The sequence below is a fragment of the Aphelocoma coerulescens genome, chromosome 3 (assembly GCF_041296385.1).
Source record: "Aphelocoma coerulescens isolate FSJ_1873_10779 chromosome 3, UR_Acoe_1.0, whole genome shotgun sequence".
In the NCBI taxonomy this organism is placed as follows: Eukaryota; Metazoa; Chordata; class Aves; order Passeriformes; family Corvidae; genus Aphelocoma; species Aphelocoma coerulescens.
Window position 1 is genome coordinate 75891481 of NC_091016.1, and position 17659 is coordinate 75909139.

Sequence of the window (17659 nt, forward strand, 5' to 3'; positions counted from 1 at the left end):
TGCAGACCATGGTGCAGCAGTTGTCCCCCTACAGCCCATGGGGGTCCACGGGGGATGCAGAGATCCATCCGCAGCCCGTGGGGGAGGTGCCCATGCCCGAGCGGGTGGATACTTGGAGGAGGCTGTGATCCAGTGGGAGAGCTGGTGGAGAGAGAGGGCCCTTGCTCCCAGGCTGGAGCAGCCTGTCCTTGGAGGGCTGCACCCCATGGAAAGAGAGAGCCCCGGCGCAGCAGTTTTGGGAGGGCTGTGTGCCCGTGGGAGGGGCTCACGCTGCAGCAGATTTGGGTGGACTCCTGCTCGTGAGATTGGAACCATGTTAGGGAAGTTCACGGAGAACTGTCTTCTGTGGGAGGGTCCCAGGGTCTCACGGGGAAAGGACTCCTCTCCCTGAGCAGTGGAAGAAGATCTTGGGTGACAAACTGACCAAACTCCCATGCCCTATCTCCCTGTGTTGTTGGTGGGAAGGAGGGAGGGGCTGGAGGAAGGAAAGGTGTTTTAAGGGGGTATTTTACTTCTCATTATCCTCCTCTGATTTTGTTGGTAATAAATTCATTTTCACCATCTAAGTCAAGCCTGTATTGCCCTTGGAGTGTTTTCTCCCAATCGAAAGAGAAACAAGTTAGAACTTGCAACAACTCCGTTGCAAGGAGACATCAGCTTCCTCTCTGTTAGTGGTCTCAGCTTCCCCTCAACTAATGCTTGTTTACAGAAGTTTGGGATATTTAGAGGCATAAAAGTGGAGAAGAACTCACACCATGTCTAAGTTAATTGAGAAGAAAACTTGCTGTGGAAAGTCCCATTCTCTAGGCTGGTTGTCTGCCCAGCTTGGAATGAGGTTTTGTAAATGACAATGCCGAGCCATTACCATGCAAACATGCAAAACCAGAAAGTAGCATAAAAATACACCTATTGCTTCTCTGTTACTGCTTTTTTGCTAATGAAGTTTTGCTAGCCGTGTGCTTTTGGTACATGATATTATGTAGCATGAGAGAAGGACTGGTTACAACCCCTGGCAGGCACCACTACACGTTGAACAGCCAGGGTTGAAGCCCATATTGTGAGAAGAAGAGCAGTGAGGCTTTACCTGGGACTGTGCCTGAAGGCTGAGCCTATCACCTGGTATCTGTGCTGATAATTCCGCATCACAGGGTATTTTGAACAGCTTCTCTCGGCAGCCAGGGTCTTTATCTTTACAGAAGAGAAGCTCTATCAGGCTGCTCCCGCTGGCCGCACACTCGTAGAAGTTGGCTCTGAGCAGGGCGACTGCTATCCACGTGAGAGGGGCCACCAAGGCTCTGGCTGTCACCGGCACCAACACCTGGCAGAAATGGGCACAGGACTCCGAGGCGCTGCATTTCTTCTCAGAGCAGCTGCCTGTCAACTGGTGCCATATCCTGGTGTTCACCATGTAACCGAGCAGCAAGAGGATGAAGGCAGGCACTAAGAGGAAGAAAGAGCCATACACCATGTTCCCAGAGTTGCAGGGACACTTGAATACCACAGATGAAAAGATGTGCTCGCTGGCAGCTGTCAGCAGGGACACAGCACTGTAGCCCAGAATGGTCTGGTGGCGGATGCAGAAATCCAGTGTTTCACGTAACCTATCCATTTTCTGCCTCCCCTTACTTTGAGAAGAGCAAAATCTCTGTCAGAAAAGGAAAAAAGAGAGACAAGTGTCCTGCAGTTTGCATGGCTTAGAGAGGCTTGCAGAGCTTTCAGTTTCTGTTTGTGGTGGTGATGCAATAAGGCATAGAAATAGCCCTTCGTAGAGGAAGTAAAAGAGCCTGTGACCACTGCACAGTCAAGCAGAGACCACACTGGAAAACCTCTCCAGTTATCAACAAGAAAACAATGAGGAGAGTTGTTTCTATAAAAATAGTCTGCGTTTGTCCACACATGCATTGTAACTAGCAATGGCTTAAACCGCATCATCTTTTTAGTGAGGCTTTTTGGTGAGGCAGATTCAAAGTGTGACTAAAATGTGAGAAAACCACCCAGAACTGTATACAGATTTTTATCCTGCCTTATTTTTAGCAATACAATATGGCTTCTCCTCTTATGGAAGAAAATTCAACTATAATCATGTCAATTTTCCAAGATAATCAATCAATCTGTCTTTTTTAAGTAGTTATATTGGAAATTATATAAGTTTTAATTTTTTTTAGTTTAAAGTAACATTTAGTCATGGATTTGTTTGCCAAGGGGAAGGGCAGCTAGACTTTGTTGTTTGTTTAATCTTTAAACCACTTTAAACCACTGAGGCTTTGGGTCTTGCAGGGCAAGGCCTGTGTCTTGGTTTGAAAGACAGGTGTCTTGCTAAGGAAGGCAGAAGCCTCCCTTGGAATGGCTTCCCTCCGAGTTATTATAATTTTGAAATCAAGGGGCTTTTAGGCAAAGATGTGGGAAATAGAGTAACAGTTCTTTACTATTATGTATCTATATGTGTATAACCAGTCAAACAAACAGCAATAACCATGGCAGTACCAGCAAACAATCCCAAACCCAGTCCCGGCCTTCTCGGCTGCCGGGCCCTTTCCCCTCGGGTGCAGTTCCGCTCGCAGCCGGCAGGGGCGCTGGCGGCTCCCGGTGAGCAGGGCAGGTGCGATGGTTCCCCCGCGGCTGCAGGGGGCGCTCCGGAGCGAGCTCGGGGAGCACGCGGCAATGGCGCCCTGGGATCCTGGGAAGGGATGGGACAAAAGCTTTACAAAGCCCTGGGCAGCCGATCCCGGTGTCCGGCTGGACCCTCGGGAGCAGCAGGCTGGAGCAGCAGGGACGAGCGCAAATCCCGGGTGGCAGACGCGATGTATCCATATGGGGAACCCCCCGGAGGTCTGGGCAGGCAGAGAGAGCAGGGCTATAACACAGTGAAGGCTCAAAGCAGCAGCGGGCAGGGCGGCCACAGCCCAGCTCCAAGCGGGGTGGGGAAGGCGGGCCTGGGATCCCGGGGTTTCTCCAGTGGAAGGAAAAAGCAGCCAAAAAAGCAGACTCCCTCTCTGTCCGAACGCCAGAGACTGAACTGCCCCACACACTCAGGTGAAAACAAAAGAGAGCCAGCTCTTTTGTTTTCCTTAAGCACCCAGTAATTTGTCCCCCTGGCAACATGTGTGGGGAAAATTCCTTTAACAGAAACCAGGAGAGCTCCTAAAACCCCAACAGCCTGACAAACTCTAATTTTAAAAAATGGTGTTTTGGAGGTCTGGGATTATAAATTCACAGTTCCCACTTCAGCTCTTTGGGCAGCTGAGAGGATGGCACGGAAGCTCCAGAGCAGGCAGTGCTGGTTCCGGTGGCTGCCAGGCTTGCACCAGTTGTGCTGTGCTCAGTACAGAGCTGCTGCTGCTGCAGAGGAAAAAGTGCTGCTAAATGAAATGCTTGCCTTGGCCTGGAGGAGACTTGGTTATTATGCAGCAGTGTAATACAATGACATAGCAAGCAAAAAAGGATGTAAAACCAGAAAGAATGGATCAGGCTGAAGGTTAGTCTGGCCACATCTCAGCTACAGCCAGTAGCTGAGTGGGGAGAACAGGGACAAGGAAAGGAAGCTTGGCAATGCACTCACACCCTGTGTGATTTCAGGGATTTCCTTGTATCTAACACCTGTTGTTTTAACCCATGCAGACTTACTGACACCCAAAATATTGTATAGCAAGTCTGCTTAACCTTCATTCGAACCTGACACCATCCCATTTGATGCCCCCAAGATCTGGAAGGGAAAGAGAAAAAAAGAATGGATCCTTGGTGTCTCCATCAGCTCATGGTCTTGTACACCTTCACCATAGCCCTCTCTTTCCCAGGCTGGGGAGCCCCTAATATAGTCATTCCTCATCTGATGTTGCATACTTTCGTTATCCATGTTGCCACCTGAACTGTTCTTTAGGATTCAGGTATCCTTTTTCACTTGAGAGGAAATAGGAAGTATACCAGATTTCCAGTGCCTTAAAGATGCAACTGAATCACAGTTTGCTACAAAGGCACACTGACATTTGTTTTCTATTTCCTTGAAATAATTTCCAGAATTTTAATTTTGTTTTGATCATCCATTAATCAGTATTTTAGCAAGATATGCTTTATAATAAAAAAACCCCTTCAGTCCTTGAGGGATAACCTCAGCAAGCTCAGAGTCCATCAGTGTATATATGAAGGTAGGATTTGGTTTCACTTTGAACATCACTTCTTCTATACTGAATTAGACATGCCATTTTGCTTTTTGGTTGGCAGCCTAAGAAAGTATCTCTCCAGTTCTTTAAAGCAGCAGTTCATTTTTAAATATCAAGAATAACTTTGCATTATTGGCAAATACTGTTACCTCGATTTTTACTTAGAGGCAGCTAGAGACAGAAGTTAGCAAACCTTGAAACCAGAATTCACCATACCTGAAAAAGTCCTAGCAGATGCCTCATCCCTGGAAGTGTTCCAGGACAGGTTGGATGAGGTTTTAAGCAACTTTGTCTCGTGGAAATTATCCCTGCCTATAGGAGGGGGGTTGGAACTGGATGATCTTTAAGGACCCTTCCAGCCAAACTTTTTGATGATTCTATGATTCTTTGTCAGCATGGCAGAAAAAACAGATCCAAGGTAAAATTGCTGCAAGGGCACCTCCTTACAAAGACTGGGACGTGGGCTGCCTCCAGCAACCACTGGTTTCACAAGAGAGCCAAAGGACCAGAGGCAGCTCTCTGGAACAGATTACGACCACACAGGGAAAGCATAGAGCCAAGAAACCCTGCTGCTTCTGCTTCAGAGCCTAATTTTACCAGTGCTTTATTTATCTGTAATAAAATACGATTTCAGGAACAAGCTTCCTGCAAAAAAAGGAGGGGAGCTCTGCATGAAAAAGGATTAACCCTCCTCCAAGAAAACACGTTTCCAGTAAATATTCACAGAGAGTTGTGGGTGAGGGAAGAGAGACCACCCTAGTTGAGCAGTGGGGGAGCAGCTGTGCTGAGAGCCAAGTGGGGTGCAGGAGTGGCCAGGGTGAGCCCAGCCAGTGGCAGCTTTGGGAGCTGGGGAGTAGCCCAAGAGGGCTCCTGGGTGCAAGGAGCTGTGGGGCTGGGGAGATACAGAGCCCCCATTCACTCAGAGCTCTCTTTTCCCAGGGCAGCTCTTTCTTGCCCCCTAAATTAACACTTGTCTGGCCACAACAGCTGCAAAGCATTATATGGAAAGTATTCAGAAAAACAGTTTTCTGTTAAAGGACCCAGAATTCCAATTAAATGGTTGTTTTTACACTGATTTGCATTAAATTTCATGTCTTCCAAGGGGGATGGGAACAATGCGAGAATTTAAAAGATGGACATTTTTAGAACAAAATGTCATTTTTTTCATTTGAAACATCTTTCTGTTTTGAAATATTCTTTGTTAAAATGAAGGGATCAGCTGAAAACAAGTGGACTTGTTTAGTATTTTATTTTCTCCTTGCCATTTTAACTTCTATCCTTTCATTTGCAGATGAACAATTCTCAAACATTTTCTAGGTTGAAAAAGCTGTAGCCTGAACTAATTCTGTGGTTCAATGAAGTGCATAAGACTGGTCATAAATACAGCATGTACAAGTGTGTGTATGGGCACTGAAGGGCTTTACCAGTACATATTGTGCAGATATTGTTTTAGTTATGTTAGTAAGTCCTTACAGTAGGTTCTTTTAAAATTTTTTTTCTTGCTGAAACATTTTATACTGGTTCAGAATAGCAAATGACTGGTTTTGGTTTCCTACAAGTCATTCTCCTTTTAGCTGCTACATCCAAGGCCCATCCTGTCCTAAATTCCTCCCATTAGTCTTATCAAGCTCAACTCCCTCTTCATGGTTGCAATGGAAAAGAGCACCTCTGCACTGCTTTTCCACTTATAAGAGCTGGACTTGCTTCTTCAACTGAAAGAGGTGTAAGCTGCATTTCTCCAGTTCAGAAAGACACATGGATAATCAGTCTTTTTTATTCCAGGAAAACTCTTGTAATGCCTTTTGTCTCATTGCGGGTGAAATGAATGCTTAACATGTTGGAGGTCGTGTCCACAAGCAGATCTGCACCTACCCTCCAGGTGGACTCACCTCCCCTGGAGGCTCATTGCCTCACTTTGTGAAACTGAGGAAGTTATTCTGACTTTATGATTGAACCGGCCTTCTTACAAGTTTGTGAAGCGTCACACAGCTCAGTGGCACCACATAAATCATTAATAGTACTAATACTTAGTAGAACAGCAGCCTGAGAAGTAGCACTGTGCCTGGACCTGCACAGCTTACAAGCATTTGTGTACATTATACTGCTATTTTAAGGCATTACATTTATTAGCAATTTTTGGCTGAAAATGAATTTTAGCGGGTAGGAAGGAAACAGGTCTGGAAAACCAAGCGTAGCTCTGAAGGAGGCTCTGATGGGTGAGCTCTGGTACAGAGTCACATAAGCCATGGCACTAATTTTCCCTTGCCATTATTTACTGCTGCTCTTTTAACACTATGGGTCCACTACAGGTCTCATTTCTGTATGGGGAAGGTTCTGTGACCCAGTCCAAATGTCCTGCAGCAACCAGCTGTATGAGGGTTTTACTGTTCAATCTACAGTCTATATGAGCCATAAATAAACCTATATGATTCTTTAATGCTGTCTGTGGATTAAGTGACAAATATTTGCTGATCTTATAAGAAAATATTGATAGAAACATAGGATTAGAAACGTAGAAGTTGTCATGTTTTATGATGAAATTAAGTAGCCTTGGTGAGGCAGATTATAGTTAAGAGTAATCAGGTAAATCACCCTGGGTAGTTAACTAGTCAGTTCTAAGAAAGAAAAGCTCAGTCTTTTTCATTTACTATGGAAAATGAAATACCATAAAATTACTTTGCAAATTTAAGCACATTAAACCCAAATTATTTGTATACTCTTATTACAGATCTTTTGTATTCCATGTGTCCTTTCTTTCTTCAGGTTTTACCATGGCAACTTGCTGTCTTGGAGTTGCTGAACAGCTGAGAGTTCATAGAGTCTTAGGATGGTCTTGGTTGGAAGGGACTTGAAAGATCACGCAGTTTCAACCCTCCTGCCATGTGCTGGGAACCTTCCACTAGACCAGGGTACTCAGGGCCCCATCCTGTCTGGTCTTGAACACTTCCAGGGATGGGGCAGAACCTCTCTGGGCGACCTGTTCCAGAGCCTCACCACCCTCACAGTAAAGAATTTCTTCCTGATATCTAATCTAAATCTGCTTTCATCTTAGAGCCATTCCCCCTTGCCCTATCAAACAGATTTGATCTGCTCCACTCTGTGCGCATATGTGTGTGTCCTAATGGTGGCTGATCATGTGCTACAAAATATGCTTTGTACTTCTCCATTCAATTCGTCCTTCTTTCTTTTTAAACTTGAACAAATTAACTAGTTCTTTAGTTCGTGGTAGTACATCACTGTCTCCAGTTTCCCATCTTGGGTTCCTTTGCTGCCAAAATTTTTTTTGCTTATAGAATTTTTTCTAACAGTAATGGAGCCCAAGAATTAAGACCCTATCTGTTTCAAAGTTGTCAAAGAATTGAAAAGTTTATGGCTTCTGATCCTCAACTTCCTTTGCTCATATATTTTTTCTAATCAATCTAATCCTTAGCTACAGAATACCCAACCTGTTTCAGCTCACCACAACTGTACAAGCTGTGTCAGGCTCTGTGGTAACTATGCCTGGCTTGTATTAAAGGCTGAACTCTATTACACTCAACAGCACTTGTATGTGCACTTTCCATTTTTTTTAATGGGAAGATATGATTCAAAAGGAAAGAATGATATATGGGACATAAGGAGAAAGTATTCCCAGTTGCCTATATTTTATGTCAGCAGTAACTTTCCGAGTCTCTCTGTCTGCCCTCATTCATTCTGTAATGTTCAAATACTCCATCATCGTCATTTTATTTGCATGGCATTTGCAGCTGTATTTTATAGCATTATTGAACATCTTCTATATTCCTCTAGCTTCCATAAAGGCACAGTTCTTCGAGTGCCCTCCCAGGGACTCTGGTCATCTGCCCATTTTCCCATTACTACCAACCTGCAGTTGGGACCACCAGAGGAAACTCCATGACAAATTTAATAAGTGAAAGCATACAATTACTTTAGTTGATCAAAATAAGAGTTAGGCCATATAAAAAAGGACAAGCATGAGAGAAGTGAATATAGTTCTAGACTACAATTAATAGTGAAAATCTACTATGACTGCTTTAACATCTTTACTAGGTCATGGAGAAACTTGGCCTTCCTTAGCATGTCCCAAAGAGTTCAGCTTCTCATGCCAAGGATAGTCTTGTTCTTTAGGGATAAAAAGAAATGCATATGCTGATCACTTTTTCCCTCTTGCCACAGGGCAAATTCATCTAGCTCACTCTCACAGCAGTGTGGCAGTGTAGGGAAGTTTCCATGCCCCAATCCTCCTCAGGTTTTCTTCACTGGCATTTCCTGTAGGCATATCCAATGGGCCCAGCTTTCCTGGCATTCCTTGCTTTGTGTGCTACAGTTTTAATGAAGACAAAGTGGGAAACCAGGGGTTTTATGCTCGTGATTTTAGAATAATTCCACCTCCTTGAAGAATGGCTTCAAACTGGTGATAGGTACGAAGCTAGGCTGAGTATGGAATATGTCATAGGTTAGCAAGCATAGTCCCGGAAGGGATATCCTTGCTAAGGGGTGCTTACAGCTTCCTCTGGGACCTGATAGAACCTATCAGTGGCCAGTTTGAATATGGACAATTCTTTAAGCCACTTAAAGTTGTGACCGCCTCTGTGATCCACACTTAAGAATAGACAAACTCCCCCCCAAGCTCTCTCTCTTTTCTGGCGCTGGGACAGGTGGCTGCAGGCCCTGTGCGGGGGCCAGCGGGCCCGGCCAGGCCCTGCTTGGGCCAGGCCGGGCCGGGCCACGGCCAGCCTGGAGCCATGGGCCTGTTCCAGCCATGGAACCCCCCCCCCACTGCCTTGCCGTGGGCAGCCGGAGCGGCTCGGAACCCCCCCCTCTCCACTGCGGCCGAGATTCAGCAAAGCGGCACCTCTGTGCGGCAGAGGCCAGGTGAGCAACAGCGATAAGCCACATTCCAGCTGTAAGGCCGAGGTGAGATTAACCCTTTTATTGCTGTGAAGAGCTGAAAACCTGAGGGAAGAGAGAGAGGAGATGCTTAAAGCTGAAAGTCTGTTGTGAAGCTATGATATATCAGAGTATCCCGTTGTAATTTCATGAAGATATGGGGGGTGGAGTGTTCAACTCATAAGCAATAGGCAGATGCTGCCGCAGCTGTAATTTCATGAGAAGTTTGGACAGAGAGAGAGATGAACCAGATGAACCAGATGAGGACTTTTGCTCCAAAGAGGAAAGGAGAAAAACCTCAATTCGTAGACATGCTCCCAGAGATAGTTCTAATGATGAAGATGAGGAAGACCCTTTGCTCCCAGGGAAGGAGAAGGGCCTCTGTTTCTTTGTTTCTGAACAGCTCAACCTTAAAATTGTACCCCAGAAAACTTTCAAGAGTGGACCCTCGAAAGCAGTTGCGGGAAAAGCTGCAAGTCGGGGGAAGGGACTCACATCGCGAGCAGAGAGACTCCTCTTCCTGAACGGACTGAACAATATTTGGAAGTGGGTGGCTGTCTCGGTGTGATACTGTTTTCATAGCACAAGCAAAAAGAGACTCCTCTTTCTAAATGGACTGAACAAGGTTATTATGGAAGTGGTAAACAGACTGAACATCTTAAGGGTTGTCTTTACATTGTCAGTGGGAGAAGGGAGGAAGGTGGGGGGAGAAGGAGAGTTCTGAAGGTGGTATAATTTTTTTCTTTTCTTCTTTTAGGTCTGTTAATAAAGTTCTTTATATTCATTCAAGTTGGTGCCTGCTTTGCATTTCTCCTAATTCTTATCTCACAGAAGATAAACAGTAATAAGTATTTTAGACCAAACCACTACACTAAATTGGTGTTTCCGCCCGGTTACAAACCCAACCCGTGACAGAATGTTTGGTGAAAAAATGTATGTCAATATTTTAAGGACAGTCATAAACTCATATATACTTGTTATGGATTATTGTTCATGGTAACACAGCCCCAGGGGTCGGAGTGGGACAATTTTCCTCTTGATTGTTCCAGTTAGGAATGAAACCAGTAAAATCATTGATGGTTTTGGGCACAAGTCAAAGGGGGAAAAGGTCACAACATCATGCTAAATGCCTTATACAATAATGCATTTCAGCTAGAAGTTTTTCTCTGCATCCTGAACTTCTGGAAAATCATCATAAATGCTATGAATGCTGTTTTTCTTTATGAGCCTGAAGAACCTGGCAGGAAAGGTAGCATCTGGGGAAAATGCCATGCATGCATTTTGCTGAAGAAGTGCACTCATATATTGTGTCATTTGGTCCAGCTCCCCTGCCTGAAGCTGGTAATCATTTTGTTCCTTCCTTAAGAGGGTCCAGGGCTTTTTTTTTGAAGTGCTTTGACATTATTTGTTTCAAGGTTGAACTCATTTGTAAAACAGTCTCTATACTGATGACAGTACAGACATATCCAGCACTGGACTGCACAGGATTTCTGCTGCCGAGAGCTCCTGGAGAGCTGCCAAGAAAGGACAGAAAATGACATCTTGGCTTCATTAGCTCAGTCTGACTTACCAGCCTGAAGTTACCCTACTGATTTTAACAGACTAGCCAGAGCAAAGGGATTAAAGTTAGACAAAAGTGTGTTTGATCCCAACTCAGCCTTTTGCAGACCAAATAAATGTGAATGTAATGTCCCGGTGCAGAAACATGGCTATTTTCCAAACTCCGTATACTTTCAAACACTAAGAAAATGCTTTTCATCAGTGGAAAATACATAGGCCAACAGAAGAATGTGATGTATTTCAGACATATAATTCTTCAGAATAAGCTTTGATCTTACAAGTTTTAAGAAATGAAGTAATAAAGCTCCTTTCCCTTTGCTTCCTTGAGTCACAATGATATATATAACATAGACATTTTTTGGCTGGACTAAAAAAATCATTAAAAAAATCTAAGAACAAGATTCCACTTCCACCCTCAAACATATACACCACTACCTGTGGTCTGAATTGCCATTCACTTTGTTCAGAATACAGTGAATGAACTTTAGACTAAATTAGACTGCAGCCCTGAAATGAAGCATACATGACTGAACAGCAGCTATTGAAGAGAAATTGAGTGAAGTCAGCAGGGTCTCAGATGAGTGTAGGAACCCATCCACATATACCCATTTCTTGGATAGCCACCTTTTCCTGTGGCCAGAGATGCAGAAAATGAACATTTTCAGAAATGAAAAAGAAGTGGAATAGGAATGGGAGCAGAGGCATGTGCCATAAACACCTCAGTCTTGTTACTCCATTTAAAATAGGGAGCAAAAAATAGCTTTGCTGCTGGGTGCCATACAATGACATTTCAAAAGTTTGTCAATATACCCAATCTAGAAGAACCCAGTGCTAAATGCCTCTACCATGGACACAAAGCTCACCAAGGCTGCTTCTCTCTGGCAGTTCAGATGAAGGATGCTAAGGTGAGGAGAGCTTCCTCTCCTGCATAAGCAAGTGTTGAGGAACACCATTTTTCTCCAGCCCTCCCACAAGCCAAGAGGGCTGTCGGGCTGATCTCATTTACCTGCTCTTCCTCACTGCACCTCCTAGTGAAGAAAGGGCAGCTTGAATTTTTCAGTGTATGCTGCCACCTGAGGCCTTGAACTGTTTCTGTTCTGTGACACAGACACTTCTACCCAACACCCCACTGCCCATGCCACATTACTGATGGCACAGAACCATCTGTTCTTCCATTTGTTTCAAAATCCATTAAAAAGTTACAGTCCTTGGTAAGGAATGAGAGAGACAAGAATGGAAGGAAAGAGTGGAAACAAAACTTAAGTAACCACTGGAGAGGGACTTTTTAAAGGCTCTGGCCTGGAAAAGAGTAAGTAAGGATTCTTTTCATATCTAAAAGACAGTCAGCACAATTAAGGCTTAATTTGCTTCTTTAGTTCCCAAACTGAATCAAAGTTACATCTGTGCAAGTGGAGTTCAGAGCAGAAAGTAAAGACAGTCATATACACATAAATCCTTAACAGATGCAAACCAAGCACAGGCTGGAAAACCCCTGGATGCACACTTTATGCTTAAATGGGTCTGGTCTCTCATTTAGGAGGTCAGGCTGCTGCATTTCATTTCCCTTTACAGTATCAATGCACACACCATTCATTTGAATGCTTGTCTGCTTTAAAAGCTGCTTTAAGACCTGGCTGTGAGCATGGGCAGCTCTTGGAATCACCTCTTTCCCTTGGCAATGCTGGAAGAGTGCAGAGAAGTATATTGTAAATGAGAGCTAGCATGAAAACCATACCTTAATTTCTAATCTCTGCAGTTTCATTTGACAGCTACACAAAATCCCGCCCTAGAAATTAGATGCCACACTACAAAGCAGACAAAGAACTGCAGGCACTTCTCAAGTCTTCTAGACTACAGGGCAGCTTTCTGGTTGTTCAAAGCAATAGCAAATTGACATAGGGGAAATGTGCATGGACATGAAATAAACCCTTGACTTTTTGTTGTTTCGTGCCAATAACAGTATCACCTAATACTGAAAAACTAACAGTGTCTTTAAAATTGAACATAAGCCAACAGCTATTTTTGCATGTCTTTATGTCATCACAGTGCAAAGGCAGAAACAAAGAGTTTTCAAGTTATCCACGGCCTGTCACAATTTAGTCGCTTTCAGCAGGCACCACTACCCAGATGGAGCTATATGGGTGATACTCCCCAGGCTCAGCTCCCTTTGCCTTAAGAAATAAAGTGAGTTGAAATAGACAATTAATCATCTCATATGCCTTTAGCAATTAGGGAAAAGGGGAAGGTATGTTTTGAAGGTGTTCCAAGGTCTTAGGTGGGCTGAGTTACTGTCTGAAGGCTCTCATAATCCAGTGATGATGCATGGATCAGAAATTAACTGGGTACCTAAATCTTTGCTCAGATAAAATGGAGCCAATTTCATTGAATAAATCCAGGCATTGGAGACTGCAGTAGAGATTATTTATGTGAACACAGTGCTCTGAACTGACCAGCAGCTGGAAGCTAGTGAAAATATTCTGACCTATTCACTGAAGATATTTAGACAAGGAAAGCTTGTTACATTTCAACACATAGACTTGCAGAAGGCTTAACAGGAGTAATGTAGATAACATACATCTAAATGGTGTAAAGAAGAGGAAACAAAGGTTTGTGGTTTGAACCAAGTGCTGATGAACATAATTACTGTCATTATCAGTAAAAATATTTAAATAAAAGAAAAACAACTTTTCCATAGAGATAATTATAATGCTTTTATTTAGCAAATGTACTGAAGAATTGTTTTTCTGTAAAGACATACAGGTATGCCCGAATTCCATAGAGTTTCCATTCTCTCAAATAGCTATGAATTTTTGAAATTAGTTTAATGAACAGAGGGAATATATGTGGAGATGTCAAACTTATTTTTGTCATAGACCACATGATTCCATTAACCACTAATCCCCAAATAATTGACCTGGGCCCACCAAGAGCTTGCAGAACCCTTGCTGGTACTTTATAGAGAACAGGCTGTTCACAAAATTTTAACTGTCCTCTTTCTAGCCATGTGAAAAGAAAAAAGGCATTAAATACTTCCTTAATACATATTTTTCCATACTGGCAGTTGCTGAGGTTACCACAGGATTGCTTTGGTTCTTTGTATTTTTAAAATTACATATGGAAGGACATTGATTTAGGATATTATTTCCCTACGAAGACGTGCTTCAAACTATAGAAAACTTTCTTGAAACCCTGCCTTGTAAAATGGAGAACAGAGCCTGTAGAATTCAGCATTCTACAGCCTACACTTGGCTAAAACAGAAATGTGGCTTTTTTTCCTGAGAATTGCATTCTGTTCTACTTTGAGTTAACCCCATATTTGCCTTCTACTACTGCTTACTAGTGATGTGCCTCTCACTTGGCAAGCACTGACATGATTGTCATTTCCCCGCTGAGCCAGACTGTAAAGCATGGTAGAGATGACACAATATAAGGGTCTGCAATAATGATACAGGGGTGTCCCATACTGAGCCATTCTTTGGTTTGGCAGAGAGAAATGAAGTCTACTGCTAAGATCTGCCTCATATACATATGTTTGAATGTCCTTGTCTTAGGAGAATGTCCAGAGACATCCCTAGCAGCCTGAAATGAAAACTCACTACATGCAAGTCAAATTCTGTATAAAAAAAGACCTTAGAAACAAACCTACCAAGAGGGCTCTTCTCACCAAAAAATTAATTACAACTTTACATTACTGAAATCTAACATTCCCTCAGATGTGAGGCCCAACTCAAAACACGAAGGAGGAGTACTTATTAAGTACTGAGTTTTCAGAGATATTCATTGCTTGCCCTATTCTTTAATCCCTTCTGGTCTGAAAACAATCTTTCCCCAGCTGTTTTTGGAATGTTTCAGAAAAAAAAAAAAAAAGAGACTATATAAACAACTTTGGCCCTATTAGGGTTAATGCTTTTGCATAGACATATATGACCATAAACTGGTCAACTAGTAGAGGTCTTCTGCTAACATTGTGACTGAGAACAGGAAGAATACAGCCACAATAATATACAGCTGTCTACTAAAAGTATTGCATACAGACATCTTTGGCCATGCAGTCTCTTGGCCTTCTGGAAATATGTGAGCTGCATTGCTAACATGACAAAAAAAATAGCAATGTTGAGAATCAGGAAGAGGCGAGTATAAGAAGCTGATATTGATGGGGCACTACTTCGAGCAGTCGTCACCATCTGTGCCAGCCCTGATCGACCTTTGATTGACAACCCAGTTTTGTGCTTCACATAAGTGATATCTGCAAAATCCAGAAGATCTTTCATTTCCTCATCTTCATCTACAGGCAACTCTTTTTGTGCTTGAGTCTGTGCCTTTTGTCGCACTTTTCTTTCATTTACCTCAATTTGTGCAAAAATGTCAGGAACAGCATCAACAAATTTGTAGCCTTTGGCTACCTTTCTGTTTTTCTTTGCTCTGCCACGCTGCTGCTGCTGCTGCCTTTGTGAGATTGCAAATATCCTGTCAATGGCCTCCTCTGTCTGTCTCTTATCTGAAAACCTCAGCAGGCGCTCAGCAGTCTTCCTAAAGCTGGCTGTGTTGCGTACACGAGACAGGATCTGCTTCTCAAGCTGCTGGAAAACAGGCTTAAAATGTTGCAGGTTCCTCTCCACGATCCCTATGTAGTCCTTCACTTCTGGCACTGTGGAGGTCCTAATGGCAGAGGCTCGGTCAAAGACAATTTTCTGGCGGTCTGCAATAACCTGTGCAAAGGCAGAACGGGAGCCGTCCTCGACGGGCCACAGGTACACGGCGTAGGCATGCTCACCAGTGGTCACAAAAACCTCCAGCTGCGGGGAATCTCCACGGACAATGAAGCTCTGCACGTCCACAGAGGGCCCAATGAAAAGGTAAATGGCCCTCGTGACGGGGTGCCGCAGCAGGGTCGTTACATTCACGTAGTTCGTTCCATTGTAGGGGTAGCCCCGGGGATACATCCGTGAGGCAATGGTGGCTTTCTCACTGTGGCCAGTGTCGTCCATCCAGTACATCTTATATATCCCATCACGGTGCCTAATAAAGGCCCCATGGACATCATCAACAACTGTTTCTTCAAAAGGCACATCCACATTGTGGAAGAAACTGGTTGCTGCCTCCAGAGGACTGTCATCTTCTAGGTGGATTTGGTCCACTAGCAAGAGAAGCTGGGGATGGAGAAGTATGAGGTTTCGTTGTAATTTGCTCAGCTTCAGTTTAGGATTGTATGCACCCACTCCTTCTCCCCTAATAAAAACCACCCCGCTTCTCTCTGTGGCGGCAACCACTCGTCCCTGACAGTCGCCAGCCAAGTCATGTTTATATTTAAGCCACTTTGAGGAACAGTCTTCTGTAATCTGCCCTTCCCATGGGGAGAAGCAGCTCTTAGACACAGCAGGGGAAAACATCAACACATTATTAAAAAAAGTATATTTTGGCCCATACAGAGCTTCTGTTATGAAAGGTACGCCATTGGGAGCAAAAGTAAAGGAGTTCTGGTCTGGGTGCTCATGGCCAGCATTGAAGTTCCTCCACCCCTTGATCCACTCTTTGTACTTGTTCTTATGAACAATATCATATATTGCACGTCCTCCCAGCTTTCCTGACTTGAAGGAAAGGAAAGGCCTGTTGATTTCAGCTGGCAAAGCACTTCCATAAGTTACCACTCCCCAGTCCTCAAAATAATGCAGCTTAGGAACCCCGTAGTCTGGTGGAGGTACAGAGCGCAAACTTGCATCATACCTGTGAAAAAAGATGACAAAAATGCGGTTAAAAATCACTTGGCTGATTTCATTGTCAGCACTTGTACACAACTCAAAATCCATTCAATATTTACATCAAAGGAGAAAGCCAAAAATATAAAGCCCACAATTTTGCTTCCTAATCAGAGTTGTAATTAGTATTCATCATATTAATTCCTACAAAAATTTGTTGTGTGTTTTTTACAGAATAACAGCTGAAAACATCTGCTCTTCATTTGAAGCAAGCAGTCTTTCTGCAGTTCAAAAAGAAGAGTACCACTAATTTCAAACTACCCATGTTTTGTCTTATATAGTCATAAAACTGTAACACAGATGTTTAAAAAAGGCAGATTAGATCAAGCTGCAGACACTGCCTGTTCTGCACTAGACATCAGCATTTGTGCCTATTTACTGACTACTTAACAAAGAGAAGCAGAGTATCAGTTTCCCCAAAAGGATGATTACAGAAGACTGTAGTCTTCAAACAGAATAGGCAATAAATTAAAAATTAATGAAAAGGGACTCTAAAGGATAAATGTTTATTATTTATATCAGTTAATGTATGTTAGTGCCTTTCTCGAAACTAGGCTGAAGAAAAATTTTCATGGTTTTTCTTGTATAAATTTTAAGATATAAGACATTTTGTTTAAAAAGAAGCCTTAATTCCAGAAAAGGTTACAATGACTACAATTTTATCTATGGGAGTTAAAACAACAAAAATCCAAACCAAAACTTAACCTTCTGGCATTGTTTTTAAGCAACCAAAATACAAAAAAACATATTAAGCCCAGTAATATTTCTGTTAGACAGTTCCAGAATCAGATTTATTCTTATAGCTAACCAGGAGCTTTTGGCAGGCCCTAGACAGTCCCAGAATTTCCATGAAGAGACAGGAGAAAACAGTGATGGGATGAAGTTGTAGACAAGAGATTCTGTATTTTGCAAGTAACAAGATGAAGGCTGCCTGGAGCCTAACAAACATGCACTCTAATGTGCACATCATAAATGCAAACTAACAGATATTCAATAAGATTTTTCTTGCAAGAGAGAGAGAGAGCTACACTGACTCCTCAAAAATATTCTTGTTATCTCCCCAAACCAAGGGAATTCATATGTGGATCTAAAGCTTCTTAAGTCTTTTAATTTCTTACTTTTAGAAGATTGACATAGAAGTTAGCATAGCTGGAAATTGCATGGAAAAATATCCATCTAGCATGGCATTTTTTCCAAGCATATCTTGCAAATTAGTGTGCAAATCCAGTTAACAGTAGCCTTACTGCTTGGATTATTCAGCTTTTAAAAGAAAATTTATACTATTTCACAGAACTT

The 17659-nt window shown here is 43.0% G+C and overlaps 2 protein-coding genes across 5 annotated transcripts in view; both read right to left on the minus strand.

Annotated features, from left to right (window-relative positions):
* Nucleotides 1–1000: 1000 nt before the first annotated feature.
* On the minus strand, nucleotides 1001–1609 carry LOC138107055 (calcium homeostasis modulator protein 6-like). Its single transcript, XM_069008389.1, has one exon. It carries the CDS (start codon nucleotides 1607–1609, stop codon nucleotides 1001–1003), a length of 609 nt encoding a protein of 202 aa, XP_068864490.1.
* Nucleotides 1610–13299: 11690 nt separating this feature from the next.
* The window catches only part of DSE (dermatan sulfate epimerase), a 34711-nt gene continuing 30351 nt past the window's right edge, over nucleotides 13300–17659 (minus strand). For 3 of the 4 annotated variants that reach the window (XM_069010939.1, XM_069010938.1, XM_069010941.1), the window contains one exon: nucleotides 13300–16331. In XM_069010939.1, coding sequence (XP_068867040.1) covers nucleotides 14567–16331 — 1765 coding nt within the window. In that variant the 3' untranslated portion in view covers nucleotides 13300–14566. The remainder of the gene's footprint in view (nucleotides 16332–17659) is intronic. The other variant, XM_069010940.1, reaches the window with a different exon arrangement.

Coding starts and splice junctions, on each gene's coding strand:
- LOC138107055 (XM_069008389.1), bottom strand. CDS start 1,609: ATGGATAGGTTACGTGAAACACTGGATTTCTGCATCCGCCACCAGACC.